This window comes from Eriocheir sinensis, chromosome 44 (assembly GCF_024679095.1).
Source record: "Eriocheir sinensis breed Jianghai 21 chromosome 44, ASM2467909v1, whole genome shotgun sequence".
Classification (NCBI taxonomy): Eukaryota; Metazoa; Arthropoda; class Malacostraca; order Decapoda; family Varunidae; genus Eriocheir; species Eriocheir sinensis.
Window position 1 is genome coordinate 11,672,527 of NC_066552.1, and position 23,848 is coordinate 11,696,374.

The 23,848-nt window shown below is 43.4% G+C and overlaps 1 protein-coding gene across 10 annotated transcripts in view; it reads right to left on the bottom strand.

Moving 5' to 3' along the window:
- Nucleotides 1–15,355: 15,355 nt before the first annotated feature.
- Nucleotides 15,356–23,848, bottom strand: part of LOC126980483 (transcription factor GATA-5-like) — a 56,389-nt gene continuing 47,896 nt past the window's right edge. For 8 of the 10 annotated variants that reach the window (XM_050830433.1, XM_050830430.1, XM_050830431.1 and 5 more), the window contains one exon: nucleotides 19,348–19,543. In XM_050830433.1, coding sequence (XP_050686390.1) covers nucleotides 19,367–19,543 — 177 coding nt within the window. In that variant the 3' untranslated portion in view covers nucleotides 19,348–19,366. Of the gene's footprint in view, nucleotides 17,408–17,951; nucleotides 18,184–18,606; nucleotides 18,643–19,347; nucleotides 19,544–23,848 lie in introns of those variants that run through there. The other 2 variants (XM_050830436.1, XM_050830435.1) reach the window with 2 other exon arrangements.

Genomic DNA, 23,848 nt, shown 5'->3' on the forward strand with positions numbered 1-23,848 from the left:
AGATTACAAGCTTTCGAAATCGGGTCTTTTGGCGCCAAGTTCATGAGTCGAAGTTTATTTCCATTTCACAATGTTAATCCTTGCATTATAATGAATGCACTATAAACTAGCAATCTTGAATTAAAATATTATAAGATTAACAAGTATATGATAGCTGTCTCTTAGGTAATACAATATACACCCATATAATATTATCTATACTGAAATTACAAATAAATTTTCTCCTTCGTCATCCTTCGCCAAACCCATAACAAAACAACTAATTCAGCGATACTATATGCGTCCACACTCCTCGAAATCAGCCTCGATACTGAATACTGATTGACTCAGTTTGATGCTGTTGGTGTGCACGGTGATGATTCAAAATAAGTCGCGTCAAAAGACTCAAGAATCGACGTGACTCCATTCCTCTGGTGTAATGGCCGCCTATTTTTGTCCTTTTACTATTTGGATTTTCATGAGTATCAATTTCTTTATTTAACCTTTCTTCCCCTCTCCCTCCATCCTCCATCCCTCCCACCATACCCTTTCCTTTTTTCTTCCTCCTTCCTTCCCTCTTCCATTTCTCTTATCTTCATCCTTCCCTCTTCCCTTTTCTTCCTCCTTCCTCCTTTCCTTCCTCCCTTTCATAGTTCTCATTTTCTTTTTGTGTTTACGTTTTCTTACTTTTTTTCTTTTTCAATGTTTCCTTTCCCCCTCATTCGTGTTTTATTTTTCATTTCTTCTATTCTTCATGTATATATATTTTTTTTATCGCCTTAATTGTCTTCCTGTTTTCTTGTCTTTAATGTCTGTTTTTCATCACATTGTCTGTCTGTCTGTCTGTCTGCGTTTTCTCTATCTGTGGTGATGGTTGTATGGTGGTGGTGATGAGGATGGTAATGATGAAGGCGATGATTGGTGGTAATGGTAGTGGTGATGATGGTGGTGGTGCTGTTGATGGTGATAATGGTGGTGATGGTGGTGGTGGTGAGCGTGGTGGTAATCGGAATGGTGGTGATGGTGGAGATGATGATGGTGGTGATGATGGTAGTGATGATGATAGTGCTAATCGGAATGGTGGTGATGGTGGTGATGATGATGATGGTGGTGTTGATGGTGTTTATGGTGGTGATGATGGTGATGGTGATGGATGTTGTGGTGGTGATGATGATGGTGGTGGTGGTGGTTGTGGTGGTGATGATGATGGTGGTGGTGGTTGTGGTGGTGATGGTGGTGATGATGATGATGACGGCGGTGTTGATGGGGGTGATGGTGATGATGATGACGACAGTGTTGATGGTGGTGATGGTGGTGATGATGATGATGGTGGTGGTGGTTGTGGTGGTGATGGTGATATTTTAGAGTAGAAAAACGATGCTAAGGAAAAGAGTAAGTCAAAAAATGAAGGAAGAAGAGTCGTAAAGTGGCGAGGAGAAGGAGACTGTCCGCTTTGTTATCATGGTGGCAGGGGGGGAAGGGGAAGGGGGGAGGGGGGAGGGGGGGCGGTCGTCCATCTCCCCCCCGTGACACCCCGACAAGACCACTCCATTTGCTCCAAGAAGAGACGCCCTCCTCCTCCTCCTCTTCTTCCTCTCTTCCTCCTTCGCCTCCTTAGTCCGGCTCCTTACCTCCTCCACCTCCTCTCTCTCTCCATCAACCCTTCTCATTTCTTCCTCTATCTCCTCTTCCTTCTCCTCCTCCTCCTTCTCCTCCTCCTCCTCTTCTTTCCTCCTTCTAATTATCTTTTTTTCTTTACTTCAATTTTTATCATCCTCATTTTTTTGTTTCTTTTCTTTTTCATCTCTGCTTTTTTCTGTTTTTTTTTTCTTGTTCAATCTTTCTTTATCTACTTTTCTTTCCCTTTCTCTGATTATTCCTTTTTTTGTTATCCACTTTTTTTCTTCTTTTCTCTCTTTATTTTCTTTCTTTCGTTAGCCATCTGCCTCGCTTCCTCCTCTTCGTCTTTCTAAAGTATTCATCTCTCTCTCTCTCTCTCTCTCTCTCTCTCTCTCTCTCTCTCTCTCTCTCTCTCTCTCTCTCTCTCTCTCTCTCTCTCTCTCTCTCTCTCTCTCTCTCTCTCTCTCTCTCTCTCTCTCTCTCTCTCTCTCTCTCTCTCTTCATTTTTTATCTCCCTTTCTTTCTCCCGTCCTTCCGTTCTCTTGTTCTCCCTTTTCTTCCTGTCGCCTTATCCTTCCTCCTCCTCCTCCTTTTCTGTCCACTCTTCCTTCTCCCTCCCTTCTCCTTTTCTCCTAACCTCACTCCTTTCTCTTCCCCTGCTGTTGTTTGTTCTTCCTTTGTGTTCCTTTGTGTTCCTTTGTTCCCCTTTCCTCCCTCTCTCGTTCTCTTCTTTCGTCCTTCTCTTTCCTGTTACCTCCCTTCCTCCTCTCCTCCCTACTTTTATCATATCTCTCCCTTCATTTCCCCTAACCTTACTCCCTTCTCTTCCCTTCTTCTTTCCTCTCTCCCTTTATCTCCCTTCTTTTCTCCTCTTCTCCCTTCTCCTTTTCTCCTGACCTTACTCTCTTCTCTTCCCCTTTTCCTCCCTCTCGTCTTGTCCCACCCTTCTGTCTGTCCCCGCCTGTCTCCGTCCTTCCCCGCCTGTCTCCGTCCTTCCCCGCCTGTCTCCGTCCTTCCCAGCCTGTCTCCGTCCTTCCCCGCCTGTCTCCGTTCTTCCCCGCCTGTCCCCGCCCGTCCCCCCGCCTGTCCCCGCCGCCCCCCGTGTCCCCCGTCAGGGTGGGTGCGGGGGACAGGTTGGGCTTATCGCCTCCCCCAGCCCTGGCAAATAGCGGGCTCCCACACCCCCTAAGTTATTGACGGCTTTATCTAAATGGCCCCCCCAGCCCCTTCCCTTCGCCCCCCTCGCCCCCCGCACCCCTGTCAACCGCAACCTCACCCTACCCCCCCTCCTCCCTCTCCCCCTCCCCCCCCATGGTCCCCTGCCACACCCTTCAGAGCTTGACATTGTGCTGAAAGTTTTTTGAGGCGAACAGTGTGTGGGGAGGGGGGGAGGTGTGTGTGTGTGTGTGTGTGTGTGTGTGAGAGAGAGAGAGAGAGAGAGAGAGAGAGAGAGAGATATGAGGCACAGCAGTTACAGTGAGTGTGGGAAAGATAATTTGAAACTTGTTATGAATGAAATAATTAAACCTTCTCTCTCCTCCTCCTCCTCCTCCTCCTCCTCCTCCTCCTCCTCCTCCTTTAACAATTAGGGCGTCCAGCTGTTTAGGAGTATATACGTAACTACATGAAAGCTAAAAGGCATGAAGGGAATATTTGAGTAACTTCTGAACCTCTTTGGAAGGCGCCGAAAAGTAAAGCGTTTGATAAGAAGAACAAGAACAAGAACAAGAAGAACAAGAAGAAGAAGAATGATTTAGTTCCGGATGCTTAAATTTTTCCTCACTAGAATTTTAACTGAGGAATATCGTTATCTTGTTGTGTTCAGTAATTCTCTCTCCTCTTCCTCATTCTCCTCCTCCTCCTTCGCTTACTACTATTATTTATTCGTCTTTTTCGTGTCTTCCTCTTTTTCCTCAGTTACTCTTTCTCCTCCTCTTTTCTTCTCTTCCTTCCCTTCCTCATCCTAATCTCCTTATTCTTCTCTCTCTGCTCACGATTTATCTTGTACCTAATCTTAATCTTTCTCTACTTCCTTTTCCTCGTCCTCCTCTTATTCCTCTTTCTCCTCTTTTTTTTTCCTCCTCTTCCTCTTTTGTTTTGTTTTCTCCTTTGTTTTTAGTCTTCTTTTCTTTTTTCTCATTTCTTCTTCTCCTTCTTCTCTTCCTTGCCCTTATCTTCCTCCTCCTCGTCCTCCTCCTCTTCCTCTTCCTCTTTCTCTTTCTTTTCCTCCTCTTCCTTTTTAGTTTTGTTTTCTCCGTCTTCTTTTCTTTTTTTTCTCATTTTTCCTTCTCCTTTTTCTTCTCTTCTTTGTTCTTATCTTCTTATTTTCCTTCACTTAAGTTTTTTTTTCCTACACATTTATAATCTTTCTCTTCTTCCTTCTCCTCGCCCCCCCACTCCTCCTCCTCCTCCTCCTCCTCCTCCTCCTAGTTCTCTTTTCTCCCTTGTTCTTCGTGTTCTTTTCTTCTCCTTTTTCTTCTTCTCCTCTTTCTTGTTCTAATGTTACTATCGATAATTATCTATTCATTTTTCTCTATTTTATACCTCCTCTCATGTTTCTCCTCCTCTTCCTCTTCGTCGTCGTCTTCATCGTCTCCTCCCTCTTCTTCTTCCTCTTCATCCTCCTTTGTAACTCCTTTTTCCCTCTCCTCCCTACCTGCCTCTTATCAGTTACCTCTTCTTTCCTCTACATTCCTCCGACGTCTTTCTTCCCTCCTCCTCCTCTTCCTCCTCCGCACGGTCACCATATGCTTAAAAGTGAGGTATTTTCGGCACAAAATCATCCCACTGTCCCACGAGAGAGAGAGAGAGAGAGAGAGAGAGAGAGAGAGAGAGAGAGAGAGAGAGAGAGAGAGAGAGTCTGCATGCAATATATTCACAGCAGGGAGCAAAGTCGAAAGCCCTTTTTTTCTTCTCTCTCTCTCTCTCTCTCTCTCTCTCTCCATCTATTTTTACGTCTTCATTTCCGACACTCCCTTCCTTCTTCCTCTTCCTCTTTCCCTCCTTACCTTCTTCCTTCCTTTCCTCCTTCCTCTCTACTTTTCTTTTTACTTCCTCGCTTCCTCTCCTTTTCTCCTTCTACTTCCTCATTCATTTCTTCTATTCGCTTTCCTTTCTACTTCCTTTCTTCCTAATTTTTTTTTCTTTTACTCCTTTTCCTTCCGCCATTCTCTCTCCGTCTTCCTTCCTTCCTTCCTTTATTCTCCTTCATTGTCGTTCGATATTTTCCTTTCTTCCCCTTTTCTTTCTGCCTTCACTTCCATCCCTCCCGCTGTTCACTTTTCTTTCTTCCATTCTTTGCCCCTCCCCTTCTTTCTTCCTTCTATTTCCTTCCCTTCCTCCTCCCTTCCTTCCTTCCTATTCTCCTTCCCCCTCCCCCTCCCTCCTCTTTCACTCCCTTCTATCTTCTTCCCTTCCCCCCTCCACCTCTTCCCTCTACTTCCTCTCTCCCTCCCTCCTTCCTCCCTCCTTCCTTCCCTCCCCCTCCTTCTCTCCCTCCCAGATTCCTTCCTTAATATATGCGGCAAACAAAAAACGACTCGAGTCACTTTATCGCGAAATTAATGAAGAAATAATGCATAAGTGTGTGCGGCGGGGCGTCAAAGGGTGAGAGAGAGAGAGAGAGAGAGAGAGAGAAGGGGAGGGGGAAGAAGGTGTCGTTTTTGGTAATGAGTCAAGTATACAGTGTCTTCTTCCCCCTCTTCCTCCTTCTCCTCCTTCTCCTCCTCCTCCTCCTCCTCCTCTTTTTCTTCTTGGGTTTGAAGGAAGAAAAAAGAGGAAGGGAGGAAAATTTCTTCTCACTTGGTTTTTAAAGAAAAGAGAGAGAGAGAGAGAGAGAGAGAGAGAGAGAGACAGACAGACAGACAGACAGACAGACAGACAGACAGACAGACAAACAAACAGACACAGAGTCAGTAACGCACACACACACAAAAATAAAAAAGAATGAGAAAAAAGGGAAAAAAACGGATTTAAGAAACACAAAAAATAAGAAAATGCATTACTCATTATATATCCTGTGTGTGTGTGTGTGTGTGTGTGTGTGTGTGTGTGTGTCGCGGCCCGTCTGGCACACACAAACAAGAGTCTTTACGAGGCGACACTAATTAGGTTGTAACTACGCTTGCTCGCTTCCCGTGGCGCTGATGACAGGCCCATGTGTCGCAGGGGGTGGGGGGGGGAGAGGGGGGGAAGGAGGGAGGGAGGGAGGGAGGGAAGGAGAGAGAGAATGGTTTAGGGCAGTATGAAGGAGAGAGGGAGTATGAGTTGGGCAGTATGAAGGAGAGAGGGAGGGAGGGAAGGAGAAAGAGAATGGTTTAGGGCAGTATGAAGGAGAGAGGGAGGGAGGGAAGGAGAAAGAGAATGGTTTAGGGCAGTATGAAGGAGAGAGGGAGTATGAGTAGGGCAGTATGAAGGAGGGAGGGAAGGAGGGAGAATGGTTTAGGGAAGTATGAAAAAGATGAACATGGAGAAATAATATGAATGGAAGATATAACAGAGAGAGAGAGAGATAATATAATAAATTAGTAAGAAAAAAGTAATTAAGGCTGGAGTGAGAGAAAATAAAAATGAGAAGAGAACAAAGAAGAGAGAAAAAGGAGAAGGAGAAATAAAAGGTGAGGGGAGTAAAAGGAAGACGAATGTGGAGAGAGAGAGAGAAAGGTAGGACATTCAGAGAGACAGACAGACATACAGGGGAGAGAAAGAATGGACGGGATAAAGAAAATAAGATAAAGAAAGACATAAGAGTGCTTTTTATATAGTTTTTTTTTTGTCCGTTTTCTCTCTCTCTCTCTCTCTCTCGGCCACACTTTTACTTATGTCTTCTCCCGTTTCATGTCATTTCCTGCCCTTTAAACTTTCCTCCGCCTCCTCCCCCTACTCCTCCTCCTCCTTCTCCTCTTCATTCTTACGTCTTCTCCTCTTCCACCTCCTCCTCCTCCTCCTCCTCCTCCTCCTCGGGCTCATTGCGAGGAATTTTGAATATAAGACTCCGGGAGTAATGCTGTCCTTGTATAATTCGCTGGCAAGGCCCCACGTAGTATACGCCGTGCAGTTCTGGTCCCTAATTACAAGGACATTGAAATGCTCAAGAGAGTACAGCGACGCGCTACGAAAATATGATCACTGAGAACATATCCCTAAGAATAACGACTCAAGCGTTGGAAAAGAGGTGAGTGCAGGGGGACCTGATTCATGTATTGAAATACTTAAAACAAGTTGAGTAATGTCGGTCACTCCTTGCTCTTCACGCTACAGATAACAGCGGGCAGCCTCGCAATGAGCCAACAAGCTTTCTTCTGCCTGCTCGTCCATGTTTCCATGTTTCCTCCTCTTCCTCCATTCTTTCGTTTTCTCCACTTCCTCTTCTTTCTCTCCCTCCCTGCCCCCCTTCTCTCTCCCCCTCCCCTCCCATATTGGCAGGGCGTTACCAATATTCACACCTGCATATTACACGAACCCACCTGCGCACACACACACACACACACACACACACACACACACAAGTTGACTCTAGTTGAATACGTTGTTTTGGTCTCTCTCTCTCTCTCTCTCTCTCTCTCTCTCTCTCTCTCTCTCTCTCTCTCTCTCTCTCTCTCTCTCTCTCTCTCTCTCTCTCTCTCTCTCTCTCTCTCTCTCTCTCTCTCTCTCTCTAATTCAGGCTAGACACACCCATCCTTTCTTTTTCTCATTCACTACCTCCTCCTCCTCCTCCTCCCCCCATTAACTCCTCGTCCTTAAGGGGAAGACCCGTTTGGCACTCAGTTTAAGGACATACTTGAACGTAACGTGAAGCAGTAGCCGCCCTTGAGGAGGAGGAGGAGGAGGAGGAGGAGGAGGAGGAGGAAAATGAGAAAGAGTTGTGGTGTTGGCGGTAATAGTAGTAGTAGTAGTAGTAGTAGTAGTAGTAGTAGTAGTAGTACAGTAGTAGTAGTAGTAAGAACATAAGAACATAAGAACGTAGGAGTCTGCAAGAGGCCGGTAGGGCTGTACAAGGCAGCTCCCTTGAACCTAAGCTCCCGTGTATCTAACCCCACCTAATATCGCTGTCCATGAATTTATCTAATCTATTTTTGAATGTGACATTGTATTGGCACTCACCACATGACTGCTAAGCCTATTCCACTCATCCAGCACCCTATTAGTTAACCAATTTTTGCCTATGTCCCTGTTGAATCTAAATTTATCCAGTTTAAACCCATTACTTCGTGTCCTACCTCCTCGTAATGGTCACCAAGAGGTCGCTAGGTCTCTGCCACACTCGTCACTTCTCACACCGTCACCTTCTCTGTGCCACACATCACTTCTCTTTGTCACGCCTTTTCATACACTGCAATAATTTCAAACAACTTTTTTTTTCCCACGTAATCTTTTTTTTTTTTTTTTTTCACTAACGTCCTTAATCTTTGTTTCCTCTCGTATTTTCTTTATTTTCTTTCTCATTTCTTTTTCATTATTTATCTTTCTTCCCTTCTTTCTTTCTTTCTTTTTCTTTCTCTTATTGTTTTCTATCATTTTCTCGGTATTTCAACATTTGCTTTCACCACAAACCTGACTAACATCTGACTGGCTGGTGTGTGTGTGTGTGTGTGTGTGTGTCGATAATTATAGTGTGTGACCCAAACCCAGAGAGAGAGAGAGAGAGAGAGAGAGAGAGAGAGAGAGAGAGAGAGAGAGGATAAAGAGGGAAGTGTGCTGCTTGGGTTCCTCTCCTCTCTCTCCCTCTCCTTCTCTCCCTCTTCTTTCTCCCTCTCTCTCTTCTTTCTCCCTCTCCCTCCCTCTCCCCTCTCTCTCTCTCTCCCCTCTCCCCACCCATGCATCAGATAAGAGCCTGACACTCTCACCCCTTCCAACGTCAGCTCTCTCTCTCTCTCTCTCTCTCTCTCTCTCTCTCTCTCTCTCTCTCTCTCTCTCTCTCTCTCTCTCTCTCTCTCATCATTCGTAAATAATAATCATTCATTTGTTTACTCATTTAAACGGTTATTTATATTATTATTTATTTAACTCTACGTTGTTGCAGATATCTTTTTTGTTTATATATTTTTGCTCCCTCTTACTTCTTTAATTCCATATTGTATTTTTTTTACTTGTCGACGTGTGTGTGTGTGTGTGTGTGTGTGTGTGTACCTGTAATTGGGTATGTTTATGTACACAAACCGTTCATGCGCTAACAAGCAAAACTTCTCTCTCTCTCTCTCTCTCTCTCTCTCTCTCTCTCTCTCTCTCTCTCTCTCTCTCTCTCTCTCTCTCTCTCTCTCTCTCTCTCTCTCTCTCTCTCTCTCTCTCTCTCTCTCTCTCTCTCTCTCTCTCTCTCTTGTTTTAATCCTTCCGCCCTCATTCTCCTTCCTTCCCTCCCTCCCTCCCTCCCTCCCTCCTTCCTTCCCTCCCTCCCTCCCTCCCAGATGGCACACACAGCTGGTTGGAGGAAAAATCACCTTTCGTTGTAGATGTTTGTCTCTGTCTATTTTTATCTTTCCTCCCTTCTTCATCTCCTTTATTTCCTGCATCTTCTTTTTTCTCCTTTGTTTCTTACACCTTTTCTCCTTTGTCCCTTCATATTTACTTCCTTATAGTATATGTTTTTGTATTTTTCTTTATTGTGATATTGATCATTCCTGTCTTCTTTATTTGTTTTATTTTCTATTTTATCTTTTTCTGTTATCTTTCATGCATTTTTTTTTTACTCCATTTTATAAACCATATTCTTCCTGGCATCTGTTACCATGTTCCTTTTCTTTTACTTTTTCTCTTTTTATCTTAATATCCTAACCAACTAATGGGGAGCATACACCCTGGGACGCGTCGCTTGACTCACCCCCGACGGCTATACCCCGTGCAAGCTCCCACGCAGCTGTCCTGTTCATCCCAAATCAAATCCCTCAGCATCTCAAATCTCAAAGCCCTCCTGACAGACTCGATCGACTTGCCCCAGCCATGAGTTACGTGGGCGTCCCCTTGGTCTCCTCCACTAGAGTTGTCTCGTTCATAAACAACCCTGTGAGAAGGATCGACGTCCGGGAGGCGCGCCGCGTGCCCATATAGCTGGCTTTGGCGTTCACAGCCCAAACTGGTAAAAGGCCTGGATTCATTTTCACGGAGTTGTCGCTGGATCGACACGAAGTCATTCCAGCAATGACCCATGATCCTGCGAAGACACTTGATATCAAGGGCATCAATACGCCCCTCCATGTCTCTATTAAGTGTCCATGTCTCTCAGCCATAGAATAAGACAGAGAGCACAAGCGACTTAAAAGTTCGAATCTTTGTCCGCCTGCATAGATATCGACAACGCCATATACTCATGTTGAGCGAGTCCATAACACCGCGGGCCAAGTCGAGTGACTGGCGAGACATTTTTATTTCTTCTCTGCATCATTAATTTCCCTCTCTGGCGTTTCGTTTTGTTTGTTTGTTTGTTTGTTTCCGATTTTCATCCTAACATCATTTTCCACATATTTCCGTTTTTTGCATTTAATTTTACTTTCTTCAGGTTTTTTTTCCTCTCTTCCTTTTTTTTCCTTTTCTCTTTTCTCAGCAATCTCCCAGCAACACTTTACCTGCAAGAAACACACCTGAGGCCCATTTGCACTCACGTGGGTCTGTTGGCACTCAGAAACTGGCACCTGAGAGAGAGAGAGAGAGAGAGTGCTTGCTTGCCCTACCTGACCCTTACCTGACTTTTCTCCCTCCCTGTAATGCTTTCCCTTTCCTTTCCCTTCCCTAATTGCTTGTTTGGCTCGCTTACCTTGTTACCTTAGTTTACCTTGCGTTTGTGTCCCTTTCGTTTTCTGTGTTTCTTTTTTAATCAGTTTCTTTTGCAGCTCATTTTTTATTATCACTGTTTTGCTTCGTTTCGTGTATTGGTTGAGTTAATTTATTCCTTTTTTTTATCATTTCTTTCATATCATAGTTTCTTTTGTTACTTTTTTTATCATATTATATTCGTTTTGTTTCCTGTTTTGGTTATGTTGCTATTTTGGGTTATGTTATTTGCTTCTTTCTCCTCCTTTTTCTCTTCATCTCTCACATTCCTCGCTATCTATCGTTCCCTCATGCATCTTTATCCTCCCTCCCTCTCTTCCTCTTCCCTTCATCTCTTCTTCCATCCTTGCACTTTATCTTTCTATTCGCTATCTTCTTCTTTCATGTCTCCATTTTTTCTTCTTCCCTCCTTCCTTCTTTCCTTTCTCTCCTCTCCCTTTCGTTTCGTTTCCTGATATGGTTTTCATCTCGCTAAATTTGGTGATATTCTTTGCTTCCATTTTCTTCTTCTTCCTCTTTCACTTCTTCTTCCATTTTTATCTATTTATTCTTCTCTTTCCTATACTATTCTTTCATGCCTCTGTTTTTCCCTTCCTTCCCACTCTTCCTCTTCCTCTTCTCTTCCTCTCTCCTCCCATTCTTATCTATTTAATATTCTCCTCGCTTTTCTCTTTCTTCTGCATCTTTATTTTCCCTCCATCCCTCCCTCTTTCCTATTGGTCTCTCCTCTCCCTCTTTTGCATATCTTACTTCCTGGTTGCTTTCTTTATTCTTTTCTGCTTCTTATCTTTCTTTTGTACTTATTTTCCTTCTCCTTTGCCTTTCCCATCTCCACTAACACTTCTATTTTTTTTTCTCTCGTACGTTTTATTATTCTTATTTTTATCCACTCCTCCTTCTCTTCGTTTTTCTTTTCCTTCTTTTCTAATATCTCAATTTTTTCTCGTTTGTTTTATTCTTTTAATTAATCTTCTCTTATGCGATTTCCTTCTTCTTCTCCGTCTCTTCTATATTTATCATTCTTCTTATTCTGGTTCTAATAGACTTCTCCTTCTTTTCCTTTGCCGCATCCTACTTCTTTTCATTCTCTTCTATTTCTTTTCTCATTTCTTATATTTTCCTCCAAATTTTCTTTTCCTTCCCTTCCGTTTCCTTCTCCTACTCATTTTTTTTCTCTCGTTCTCATTCTCCACCTTCTCCTCCTTCTCCTCCTCCCCCTCCCTATCCCCCTCCTCCGCACTACCACCACCACCACCACCACTACCATCACCACTACCACCACCACCACCACAGTGTCCGCCCCGCACAAGTGACTTTATGGGCCGGTAATTATGTTAACAAAAACGAAACCCAAAAAAGAGTCACATATAAACGTCCGTCCTTATCTTGGCCTCGATAATGAATCTTTCCCTTATCTCCCGCGCGTCGGCCGAGGAGATCTTCATAAATTAGGGAGATTCATATTCGCCAGCCTTTGAGAGAGAGAGAGAGAGAGAGAGAGAGAGAGAGAGAGAGAGAGAGAGAGAGTGGGCAGGAACTTAGAGGAAGATGAACATTATCTCCTGAAGCCATTAGTCTGTGTGTGTGCGTGTGTGTGTGTGTGTGTGTGTGTGTGTGTGTGTGTGTGTTTGAGAGAGGGAGACTGACAGACAGAGACAGTCAGACACAAACAGACTCAGACATACAGACAGACAGACAGACAGACAAACAGAAACACATAGAAAAATCTGAAAGAAAAAAAACAGTAAAATTAATCAACGTTTCCTCGCGGATTAACTTCATAGGCGAGTTGAAAATAATCCTACTCACCTCTTGCAAGATATCCGCATTGGTTGGTACACCTCAGGCTCGTAGTTGTTGGAGTCTGCTCTGTTTGGTCCTGACTCAGAAACTCCCGTCAGTAAGCTAGGCGGGACCTTTGCCTCTCATCCGTCACAGAAAGTTGAAGTTTTCTCCATCTTCTTTTTTTTTCAAGCAGAGTTAGTTATGAGGAGGTTTTTCTGCGTCATACTTGTTTCCCCAACCTTCCCTAACACTACTTTTATTTAAGTGTTCTGAACTTCCCAACTTTTTGCTTAACTTCAACTACTGTGGTGGCAAGGATCCTCAAGGTCTTTTTCCGCATTTCATGAATCATAAATCACTATTTTTTAAACTTTATCAATAAGTAAAAATGGCTTAGTTTTCTATATTTTATCTGACAGACACCAGCGGGTTGCCATTGATGGATATTTTAGTGGCTTTAGTCAAGGCAAGTCCGGTGTTCCTCAGGACAGAGTTCTCGGTCCGCTTCTTTTTATTTTCTCTACCAGTGATGTGAGGCAGGGCATTTCCTCTCCTTTAAAATGGGCTGTGCCGATGATCCTTCTAGATTCTGTCCTATTCCTGATCAAAGAAAGTCTCTTGTTCCACTCAATCGAATACTGATCTTCATTTGTTTTTTTCTTGGTGTCAGCGTTGAGGCATGCAATTAAATCCTGCCGAGACTGTCAGCATTATTTTCCGTCGTTCAAGGACCGTTGATCCACCACATCCTGATATTCTTATTGGCAGCCAAGTAATCCACTCCTGTAACTCTTTAAATTTACTTGGGAAAACATTAGATTCCAAGTTGACCTTTGAGAATCCCATTAAGAACACTGCTTCTCTAATTCCTCAAAAGTCTGGTTTGTTAAGGAAATCCAGGGCCATTTTTAATAGTGATAATATTGTTGTAAACATTTTCTCCTTTATTTTGACTTTTTTTCCTCGACTTGCAGCTTTGTCATTGTCGAATGGTCGGTGTTTTGACCTTGCTTTCCTATCAGACTCTTAATAACGAGATTCCTCCTTACGATATTTTGCCGGCTCCATTTCAGCGTAGTCGAAGTACACGCCATAGTTTACAATTCAGTGAGCGTATACTCTCCAACCAGTCTTGCCCAACTAACAAAGTGTCCCCTTCATTTATCCCCATTTACTTTTTAAATATGAAAGGTGATTTCACTTGAGATTGTTCCTCTTGTTGACATTGTGTTCTGCGCCATTTGACTGCTGAAGTAGCGGCATAATGGAGATCCTGTTGCGGTAGCCCATTAAATCAATCACACTGCTGACGTTGATAATTATAAAGCAAAAGTAAACTCCCACTTATCAACTCATTTGGTATTTTTTTTTGTCCCCACTTTTATTTTACTCATTGCTTCACTGTTACTGTTTTTTTGTTTTGTTTTTTAGTCATGGCTGCTCATCGAGGGGACTTTGTTTGGATCTATATCATCTCTTTTTATATTTTCTTTTGATGCCCTTTCATGAAACTCAATAACGATGATAATAATAACTGATAACATTTATATTCCTTTCCCTTTCACACACACACACACACACACACACACACACACACACACACACACACACACAAAACCAAACAATCAGACCACAACGACCACCACACGCACGCACACGCAATCCCTCGCCAATCACAGCACACTTCACATTCCCCGCTCCTGCTTCACCTCGTCACCCAATCGCGCGCCACGCCTCGCAACACCACTTACGGCCGCCCCTCCACCCTCTGCATCCCGCGCGCCTTTGAACACCCGTCGGAGGAATATCAGTTACGCGTTATATATAGGGGGAAGATTTAACAGGGGGCGGCCGGCAATATTTCCTCCTTTACTTCCTTCGCCTGACGTTATTTGGCACTGGCTTGCGTGGGGGAGGATGCCAGGCGCGGGGAGCTGATAAGGGTGGTGCTCTCTCTCTCTCTCTCTCTCTCTCTCTCTCTCTCTCTCTCTCTCTCTCTCTCGTGGACGTGGAATGCGTTTTTGTCTTGTTTTTGTGTGTTTTTTGTTTGATTTGATTCCTTTTGTGGTTTTATTTTGTGTTTTTTGTGTGTTCAAGGTGTGTGTGTGTCTGCACGCGTGTGTGTGTGTGTGTGTGTGTGTGTGTGTGTGTGTTTTCTCCACATACAAACGCACACACACACACACACACACACACACACACACACACAGTTCATTCATTCTATTTTGTTATGTCAAGATCATATCATTTCACGAGATCTCTCATGCGTATATCCTCCTCCTCCTCCTCCTCCTCCTCCTCCTCCTCCTTCCCTTCAACTATCTTCTTTACGTCCTGTCGCTGTTTGTAAGGCTGGCACTTGTCCTGTTTTGATATCAGTAACTCCTCCTCCTCCTCCTCCTCCTCCTCCTCCTCCTCTCCTTTACTAACATTAGGACACTTTCTATCATTTTCAAACGTGCCTTTCGTGACTATCTACTAACTATCTCTCTCTCTCTCTCTCTCTCTCTCTCTCTCTCTCTCTCTCTCTCTCTCTCTCTCTCTCTCTCACTCTTGATTGTTTGTTACTGGCCATGAATCTGAATTATATAAATCTACTGCCTATTTGAGAGAGAGAAAATTAAAAAGCGACGGAGACAGAAACACAGAGAGAGAGAGTATGGGGGCGGCACTTGAGATAAGGGAGAGTGAGATAGTGAGAGAGGGAGATAAAACGTCACTATGAATCATTCCTTAAGATGCCCCGTCGGAAGCTGTCTCTCTCTCTCTCTCTCTCTCTCTCTCTCTCTCTCTCTCTCTCTCTCTCTCTCTCTCTCTCTCTCTCTCTCTCTCTCTCTCTCTCTCTCTCTGTCTCTCTCTCTCTCTCTCTCTTTATTTTACTTTCCATCCCTTCTTTAAATCTTTCCCTATATTTTTCTATTTCTCGTAACATTTTCTTTTCTTTATTTTTCTGTGTGTGTGTTTTCGTATTTTGGTATTTTTCTTATTTGTTCGTCTTGTAAATAAAGGTTAATTAAAGTCCAGGTGTTTCCTTATTCTCCTTCAGGTGTATTTAAAAGTCCATTAGCGCGAGGGAAGGAAGGAGGGAAAGGCAAAGAGTTAAGACAGGAATGAGCAACAACACGCCGCTAATTATTACTGTTATTATTATTACTTTTTTTACACTCCTATTTGCTGCCCTAAGTTTATGTACAAGTTTTACAGATGGTTTTACACACACACACACACACACACACACACACACACACACACACACACACACACACACACACACACACACTCAAACACAAACAAAATCGTGACCCACCCAGACACAGCAAATAAAACAAACAAACACACAGGAAACAAACAAAACACTCACACAAACTAATATTCTTCTTCGTGTTTATATACAAAAACAAAACAAAAAAAAACACTCATAATAATTTTACTTTAGTCTACCCTTTATTACTTTCAGCTTCATCTTAATACTGACACACACACACACACACACACACACACACACACACACACACACACACACACACACACACACACACACTAAAACAAATGCCTCACCGGTATAAGGTAACAACAGGTAACTAATTAAAATACTAAGACTAGGTGTCACATACGAAAAAATAAATATAAAAAAAACAAGAAAAATTATTACGATTATTTTCTTAAGACTGCGGAATTGAGTGACTATACAGCACAACCTCATATGGAATTGCAACTTACGTATATATAGACAACCTTATAATAATCTTAAGTATATACAAGTTTCAGAGATAGAGAAAAAACGAGTATAAGAGAAAAAAAGTTATAAATGTACAGAAAAGTTGAATAGAAAGTGAAATGTTGATATGTAAATGTTATCATAAGACTCCCTTCCCCTCCTTCCCTGTTCCCTTCCCTTCTTTCACTCCCCGTCCCTACCCCTCCTTCCCTTATTTTATTCCCCATCCATTGCGTACATTACACTCTCTTCCGCTCTCTCCCCTTCTCTTCCCCTCCCTCTCTCTCATTTCCATTCTTCCATGTCCCATCCCTTTTACACATCGTACTCTCTTCCCTTCCTCCCTTCTCTCCTTCTCTCTCTCTCCCCTTCCTTCTTTCCCCATCCATTCCATACATCACACTCTTCCTCTTTCTCCCCTTCTCTTCCCCTCCTTCTCTCTCTCATTTCCATTCTTCCATGTCCCATCCCTTTCATACATTGCATTCTCTTCCCTTCCTTCCTTCTCTCCTTCTCTCTCTCTCCCCTTCCTTCCTTCCCCATCCTTTCCGTACATAATAATCTCCTCCCTTCTCTTTCCCTCCTTCCCTTTATCCTTTTTTTCCCATCCCTTCCATACATCATCCTCTCATGCAATCTCTTCCTATTTTCCCCTCTTCCTCCCATTTCTTTATTCTCCATCTCTTCTATACCTCACACTCTCTTCCTCTCTCTTCCTCCCCTTTCACACTCTCTTCCTCTCTCTTCCTCCCCTTTCACACTCTCTTCCTCTCTCTTCCTCCCCTTCTTTTCCTTTCATTAACTATCCTTTCCGCATTTTAAATTACTTCTCTCCCCGTTTCTTCCTTCCCTTTCCCCATTCCCCTTCCTATATATCCCATCCCTTCCCCATCCCTTCCCCATTCCTTCCCCATATTCACAACACTTTCTCCCCGTCGCAACACACAGTATATTGCAAGGTTTCAAGGTAATTTGTGTTGCAGAGGAGACGGTAACACTCTAAGCAGCACACACAAACACACAAACACTATAGTACAAACACACCGTTCTAGAAATTAACGTCAACTCTAGATAATAACAATAATAATAATAATAATAATAATAATAATAATAATAATAATAATAATGATAAAGATGAAGCTTGCATTAGTCTACCTCGCTCTCAACTCAAAGAAAACAAGACGGGGAATATTTACGTTTGGGTAATATTTTTGGGTCGCACACAGTTGCCACATCTTCACACACACGAGATGCACTGTTGCCACCTCTTGTAATCATCAGACTTGCACGAACACCACCAAAATTTACGACAACAATAACAACAACAAAAGCAACAAAACCCTGTGAATCGTAATCCTATATATCCGTGTACTGTAAAACACGAATGCAGGATTTGAGGATGTAAAGGCCTATAGCTTGACCGTGGAGTGTGTGTGTGTGTGTGTGTGTGTGTGTAGGATCGATGGCCGGCCTCCTGTGGTCCTCTAAGTGGTGTGTTCGTACTTGATGTTGGTGTCCTCCAGGGGCTCAAGAACCGGGATCCTGCGGGAGAGAAACGGTGAGTGAGGGAGGAAATGAAGGAGTGTAGGATGGGCCGAGAGGAGGAGGAGGAGGAAGGAAAGGAGTAAGGCAAGGAAAAGTAGGGTAAAGGAAGGAAAGAAAGAGTGAAAGAAGAAAGCAAAGAATGGGAGGGTAGGAGGAAGATAAAGGAAGAGGGAAGAAGAGAATGATAGGGTAAAGGAAGGAAAGAAAGAGTGAAAGAGGAAAGCAAAGAATGGGAGGGTTGGAGGAAGATAAAGGAAAACGAAAGAAGAGAAGGATAGGTTAAAGAATAGGAGTGCATAGAAAGAAGTGAAGAAGAGACCGGTCGAGGAGAGATGGGTAAGGGAGTGAAGGGGTGAAGGGATAGGTTAAGGGAGGGTGGGAGTGTATATATTATAAGGCAAGGGAGAAAATGTTAGGGAAATAGTAATGTTGAAATGTTTTGGGTCAAGTTGGATTGGTGGGACATTTTTTTCTTTCCTTATCTCTAACACACACACACACACACACACACACACACACACACACACACACACACACTCACTGCTTCATGACTTGGTGTGACAGGTGCTGGGAGTTAGGGATGATGTGTTGGGGGGTGGAGGAGGGGGAGGGGTAGGTCACCAGCTGGGGGGCGGCGGCGGCGGCGTGGTGAGGGAGAGTGTGGGCCCCGGCGGCGAGAAGGTGCGCCCCCGGGTCATGCAAGCCCCCCGTGGCTCCCCCGGCGTAATGGTCAGCCACGTGGTGATCGGCGTAGTTGGTGATGACGGTGGAGACTGTGGTGGTGAAGAGGTGGTGATGTGGGTGTTAGTTTTGGGTGGTGATGGTGATGATGATGTGGGGGTTGGTTTTTAGGTAGTGGTGTGGTGGTGATTGTGGTGGTCGTGATGGTGGTGATGTAGGGGTTAGTTTATAGTGGTGGTGATGATGATGATGATGATGTGGTGGTTGTTTTTTTAGTGGTGGTGTGGTGGTGATGTATTGGTTAGTTTCTAGTGCTGGTGGTGGTGATGGTGGTGATGTAGTAGTTAATGGGTGGAGTTGGTGGTGATGATGGTGATGGTGATGGTGGTGGTGGTGGTGGTGGTGGTGGTGGTGAAGATGGTGATGACTTTTGGTGGTGATGGTAGTGATGCTTAGTTCTTATCATGGAGTTATTATTTCATCACACACACACACACACACACACACACACACACCGTAGGCTGGAGTCTGGTGGTGCTTCATCGATGACGCTAGAGAGAGAATTAATTAGTGCATTTTTATATATCTAATTGTTATGCTATCTTTTTTTTTTCTTTTTTCTTAATTCTAATGGTTACGATTTTCTATATTTTTGTAAGCGTAAATTGTCTTCCTTCCTTTCAGAGATACACAAAGACCTACAATGGCCGTAAGTACCAATAGTTTTTTTTTGTTTATTTATACAATAGACATTAACATCATTATTTTATCTCATTATCGTTATCATCGACAATTTCATATCATTTTCTTTCCTGGTCGTAATTCCCAATCGTTTGTACGTCTTAGTTTTTATCCTGCGCGTTACAATCCACGGTCAGGACTTCACTGTGTCTTTCTATCAAAATCTCCATCTATCTATCTATCTATTCGTCAAAGTATCACTATTTATTCATCTATCGATCTCTGTCTATCTATCTCTCCATGTGTCTGCCTATTCGTCAAAGTGTGTATCTATTTATCATGAACTTAATTTAGCACTCTTTTTGTATTGTTTTATGTCCGATCTCGTTTCTCTTCCTTTCTTTTCTTTTCTTTTCTTATACTTATTTTTTACTTCATTCCTGTGTTTTATTATATTTTCTCTCTGTTAACTATATATTTCCTGTCCTGTTCGTTGTTTGTTTCCTTTAACCATCAATCCATTTATCCTTTCCATCCACCTGTACATTCATTTCCTCCATTAATTCGTTATTCCCCTCCATTCACTCTTTTTTCTTACCTGGGGGAGGAGGAGCTGGAGGAGGAGGGGATGGAGGAGGCGTAGCGGCTGGAGGAGGACTGCTGGTGGTGGTGAGAGGAAGAGGAGGAGGAGGAAGAGGAGGAGGAACTCTTGGGCTTCCTCTTGCGAGTCTGTATCGGGCCCTCTTTCTTCATGGTGAGAGGACGGTTGACCTAGGAGAAGAGAGAGGTGAGGGAGGGAGGGAGGGAGAGAGGAGAGAGATGTAAGGGAGAGGGAGGAAAGGAAGGAGGGAAGAAGGTAGATGGAAGGAGGGGGACAGCTGAGGATGGGATAAAGGGAAGGAGGAAGGGAGAGAGGAGAGAGAGGAGAGGAGAGGTGAGGGAGGGAGATGATGGAATAAGGAAGATGGAGGAAGGAAGGGAAGGGAGGGAAGGAGGGTGAAGGAAGGAGATGAGGGAGGAAGGGAGAGAGAAGAGAGAGAGGAAGTGAGGGAGAAGAGAGGAAGGGAAGAAGGGAGGGTGAGGGTGGGGAAGGAAGGGAGGGGGAAGTAGAGGAGAGGGAGGGGAAGGGAAGAAGGGAGAGAGGGAGGGAGAGAGGGAGGGAGGGAGGGAAGGAGGGAGAGAAAAGGGAAAGGAGGAAGAAGTTAAGGAGGAAGACGAGAAAAAAAAACGAGGAAGGGGTGTAAGAGAGAGAGAGAGAGAGAGAGAGGAAACATATGCAGATAAGAGCCATTTCCTTTTTTTTATGTGTGTGTGTGTGTGTGTGTGTGTGTGTGTGTGTGTGTGTGTGGTTGAGAAAGAATGAGGCGCCACACACACACACACACACACACACACGCACACACACACACACCTGGCCCCGGTATTTCCCTCCTCATTAGCGTCCCGTGATGGCCTCGATACCTGTGTTTACCTGTCTGATCCTCGGTAACCTGAGTGCCCCTTTTGTTTGGCTGTTTTATTCTCCGTTTGGTTCGCGCGCTACTCGACTCCTTTGTTTTGTTGACCCTCGTTTGGAACTTCCTCTTTAGGTCACTCGTTTGTTTTGTTTTGTGTTTGGGCGAGTTTGTTTGTCTTCCTTTGTTGTGGGTGTTTTTTTTTTGTCTTATTTTTTTTATTAACTTCATTCTTCTGTTTTTTTGTGTGTGGTTTGCTATTGATGTTTTGCTCGTTTTTATTGTTTGTTTTGTTTTGTTTTCTCATCCTTCGTTTTAATTTTTTTTTTAACTTCATTCTTGTTTTTTTTTTTCGGTGGCTGGCTATTAATTTTCTACTTTTTTTTATATTAGTTACGTTATTGATTTTTTTTCCTCTTGTTTATTTGCATACTTCAGTTCCTTTAGCTTTCTCCTTTGTTTCGATTTATTTTTCTTTTATTTCTTTATTTCTAACTTCATTCTTGTGGTGTGGTTTTTTGCAGCTTCCAATTTCCTGCCTTTTATTTATTTTTTTCTTTAGTGATTTTTTTTTTTTCATGTCTCAGTTTCTTCTTTTTGTTAATTTTCTTCTCTTCCATTTCCTTGCGTGAACTTTTTTTGTGTGTGTCAATATTTCAGTTTATTTTAGCAATTTTATTTTACTCGTCTGTGCTATTCCATTATCTCCTCTTTGGGTTACTTATCATTATTTACTTCGAACTCTGCTCCTCAAAGTCACCACGCCTATATTCTTATCACTCACCACCTATACCCACCTACCTACCCACCTACCCATCTGACCATCTACCTATATATCTACTTAACTTTACTCACCATCTTACTCACCTCCTACCTTCTCCTCTTTACCCACCTTGACTTACGCACTCAACTACCTACCTATATACCCACTTACCTATACCTATAATCGCCTTACCCACCTCCCTACCCAGCTGCCTTCTTACTTACTCCCCTTTACCCATATATTTACCTTTCATCTTGCCTCACCCACCTATACCTACTTACCTATACTCACCTTCTCACCCACCTCTCTACCCACCTCCCTTACACCCAGCTTCCCACATTTCCACCCTTACTGTTACCCCAACCTACTCTCCCTACCTTCCTATCTGGCAGTCTTACCACCTTGATTTGTTTACCTAGGTTTGTTTGTGTGTTCGTGTGTGTGTGTTTAATTGTTTTCTGATGTCTGGTGATGGTTTCTTTTTCTCTATTTCTTGTTCTCTTGTTCTTTGTTTTTTGTTTTGTTTTATTTTTTCATCGTTTTCTTTGTGTTGTTTAGATCTCTTTGTTTGTTTTTGTTTTGTTTTTGTTTTTGTTTCGTCTTTCAAGTTGTAGTGAATGGAAATATATGATGATGATGATGATGATGATGATGATATGGGTGTGTTTGTTCTCTCTCTCTCTCTCTCTCTCTCTCTCTCTCTCTCTCTCTCTCTCTCTCTCTCTCTCTCTCTCTCTCTCTCTCTCTCTCAATTTTCCCCTAATTAACTCTTCACGATCCTTTCTCATCCTTTCTCCTCTCTCCCTCAAGCTTTCACTCCTCCTCCTCCTCCTCCTCCTCCTCCTTCTCCTTGATAATTGAGCCATCAGTGTATCAGCCATTTGGAGGGAGAGGAAGGGAGGAAGAGAGAGGAGAGAGAAAGGGAAAGGAGGAAGGTAAGGAAGGAGGGGGCAAGAAAGAAAGGAGAAAAGATGAAAAAAAGAAAGAAAATAACTAACACACGAAGTAACAAGCTGACTAACTGCCTAACAAAACGAACTAGATGAAAATAAGTAAATGAATAAAGTAAATAAAGAGAACTAAAGTAATAAGTGAAGTAAATAAATAAAATAAATATAGGAAACAAAAAATAATTAAAAAAAATATAAAATGGACTAGATAAAAATAAGTAAATGAATAAAGTAAATAAAGACAAGTAAAGTAATAAGTAAAGTAAATAAAGTAGTTCATAAATAAAGAAAACAAAAAATAATAAAAAAATATATAAAGTCATTTGTCAGCGCGTATCGTTACCAAGAGCGAAGGGAAACCACAATCTCGGTCTCATCTTTACCCCTTCCCCCCCTTCCTCCTCCCCTTCACCCCCTTCACCCCTTCCCCCTTCCTCTTTTGCCCACCTCAAGCCCCCCACGCAGCCTGTCTCTTCCCTTTCTAGTCTCCTCCTTCTGCCCCTCTTCCTCTTCCTCCCCCTCCCCCCCCCCTCTTCCCCCGGTAACGGTTGGTTAATGAGTCTTAAGTGAGTGGTTAGTGATGGTGGTTAGCGATTGCGGTGACGCCCATTGGCCCTTCCCTTCCCTTCCCTTCCCTTCCCTTCCCTTCCCTTCGTCACCTTCTGTTCCTCCTCTTCCTTACCTCTTTCTCTCTTCGTCTGCCTTATGGTATCCTTCCTTTCCTTTTCCTTTCCTTTCTTTCCCTTCCCTTCCCTTCCCTTCCCTTCCCTTCTCTTCCCTTCCCTTCCCTTCGTCACCTTCTGTTCCTCCTCTTCCTTACCTCTTTCTCTCTTTGTCTGCCTTATGCTATCCTTCGTTTCCCTTCCCTTCCCTTCCCTTCCCTTCCCTTCCTTTCCCTTCCTTGCCCTTCCCTTCCCTTCGCCACCTTCTGTTCCTCCTCCTCCTTACCTCTTGTCTCTCTTCGTCTGCCTTATGTTATCTTTCCTTTCCATTCCCTCTTTTTTCCCTTCCCTTCCCTTCCCATCCCTTCCCTTCACTTCACTTTTCCTTCCTTCCCCTTCCCTCCCCTTCCCTTTCCCACCTTCTTTTCCTTACTCTTGTCTCTCTTCGTCCACCTTGTTATCCTTCCTTTCCATTACCTTTCCTTTCCTTCCTTTCCCTTCCCTTCCCTTCCCTTCGCCACCTTCTGTTCCTCCTCCTCCTTACCTCTTTCTTTCTTCGTCTGCCTTATGTTATCCTTCCTTTCCATTTCATTTCATTTCCTTCCCTTCAATTCCCTTCCTTTCCCTTCCCTTCACTTTTCCTTCCGTCCCCTTCCCTTCCCTTCCCTTCCCCACCTTCTTTTCCTTACTCTTGCCTCTCTTCGTCTACCTTATCTTACCCTTCCATTCTATTTCCATTCCTCCCGTTCCCTTCACTTTTCGTCCTTACCCTTCCCTTCCTTTCCCCACTATCCTTCCCAATTCTTCCCTACCTTAGTCTCTCTTAGTTTGCCTCATCCTTCCTTTTCCTTCCCTTTTTATTCCTTTCCCTTCCCTTTTTCTCTCCTTCCCTTCCCTTCCCTCAACTCCCCTTCCCTTCGCAACCTTCTGCTTCCCTACTCTTCCGTACCTTTACCTCTCTTAGTGTACCTCATGTTACCCTTTCCTTTCCTTTCCTTTCCTGTCCTTTCCTTTCCCTTCCTTTCCTTACCCTTCCTTTCCTTTCCCTTCGCAACCTTCCTCATGGTACCCTCTCCTTTCCTTTCCTTTCCCTTCCTTTCCTTTCCTCTCCATACCTTTCCCTTCGCCTCCAAATATGTAGAAAGAAAAATAACAGACAGGGAAAAAGCAGAAAAGGAAAACACATTAAAGTACATAAAGAGAGAGAGAGAGACAGATGGAGAAGAAGAAAACATTAAAATAAATAG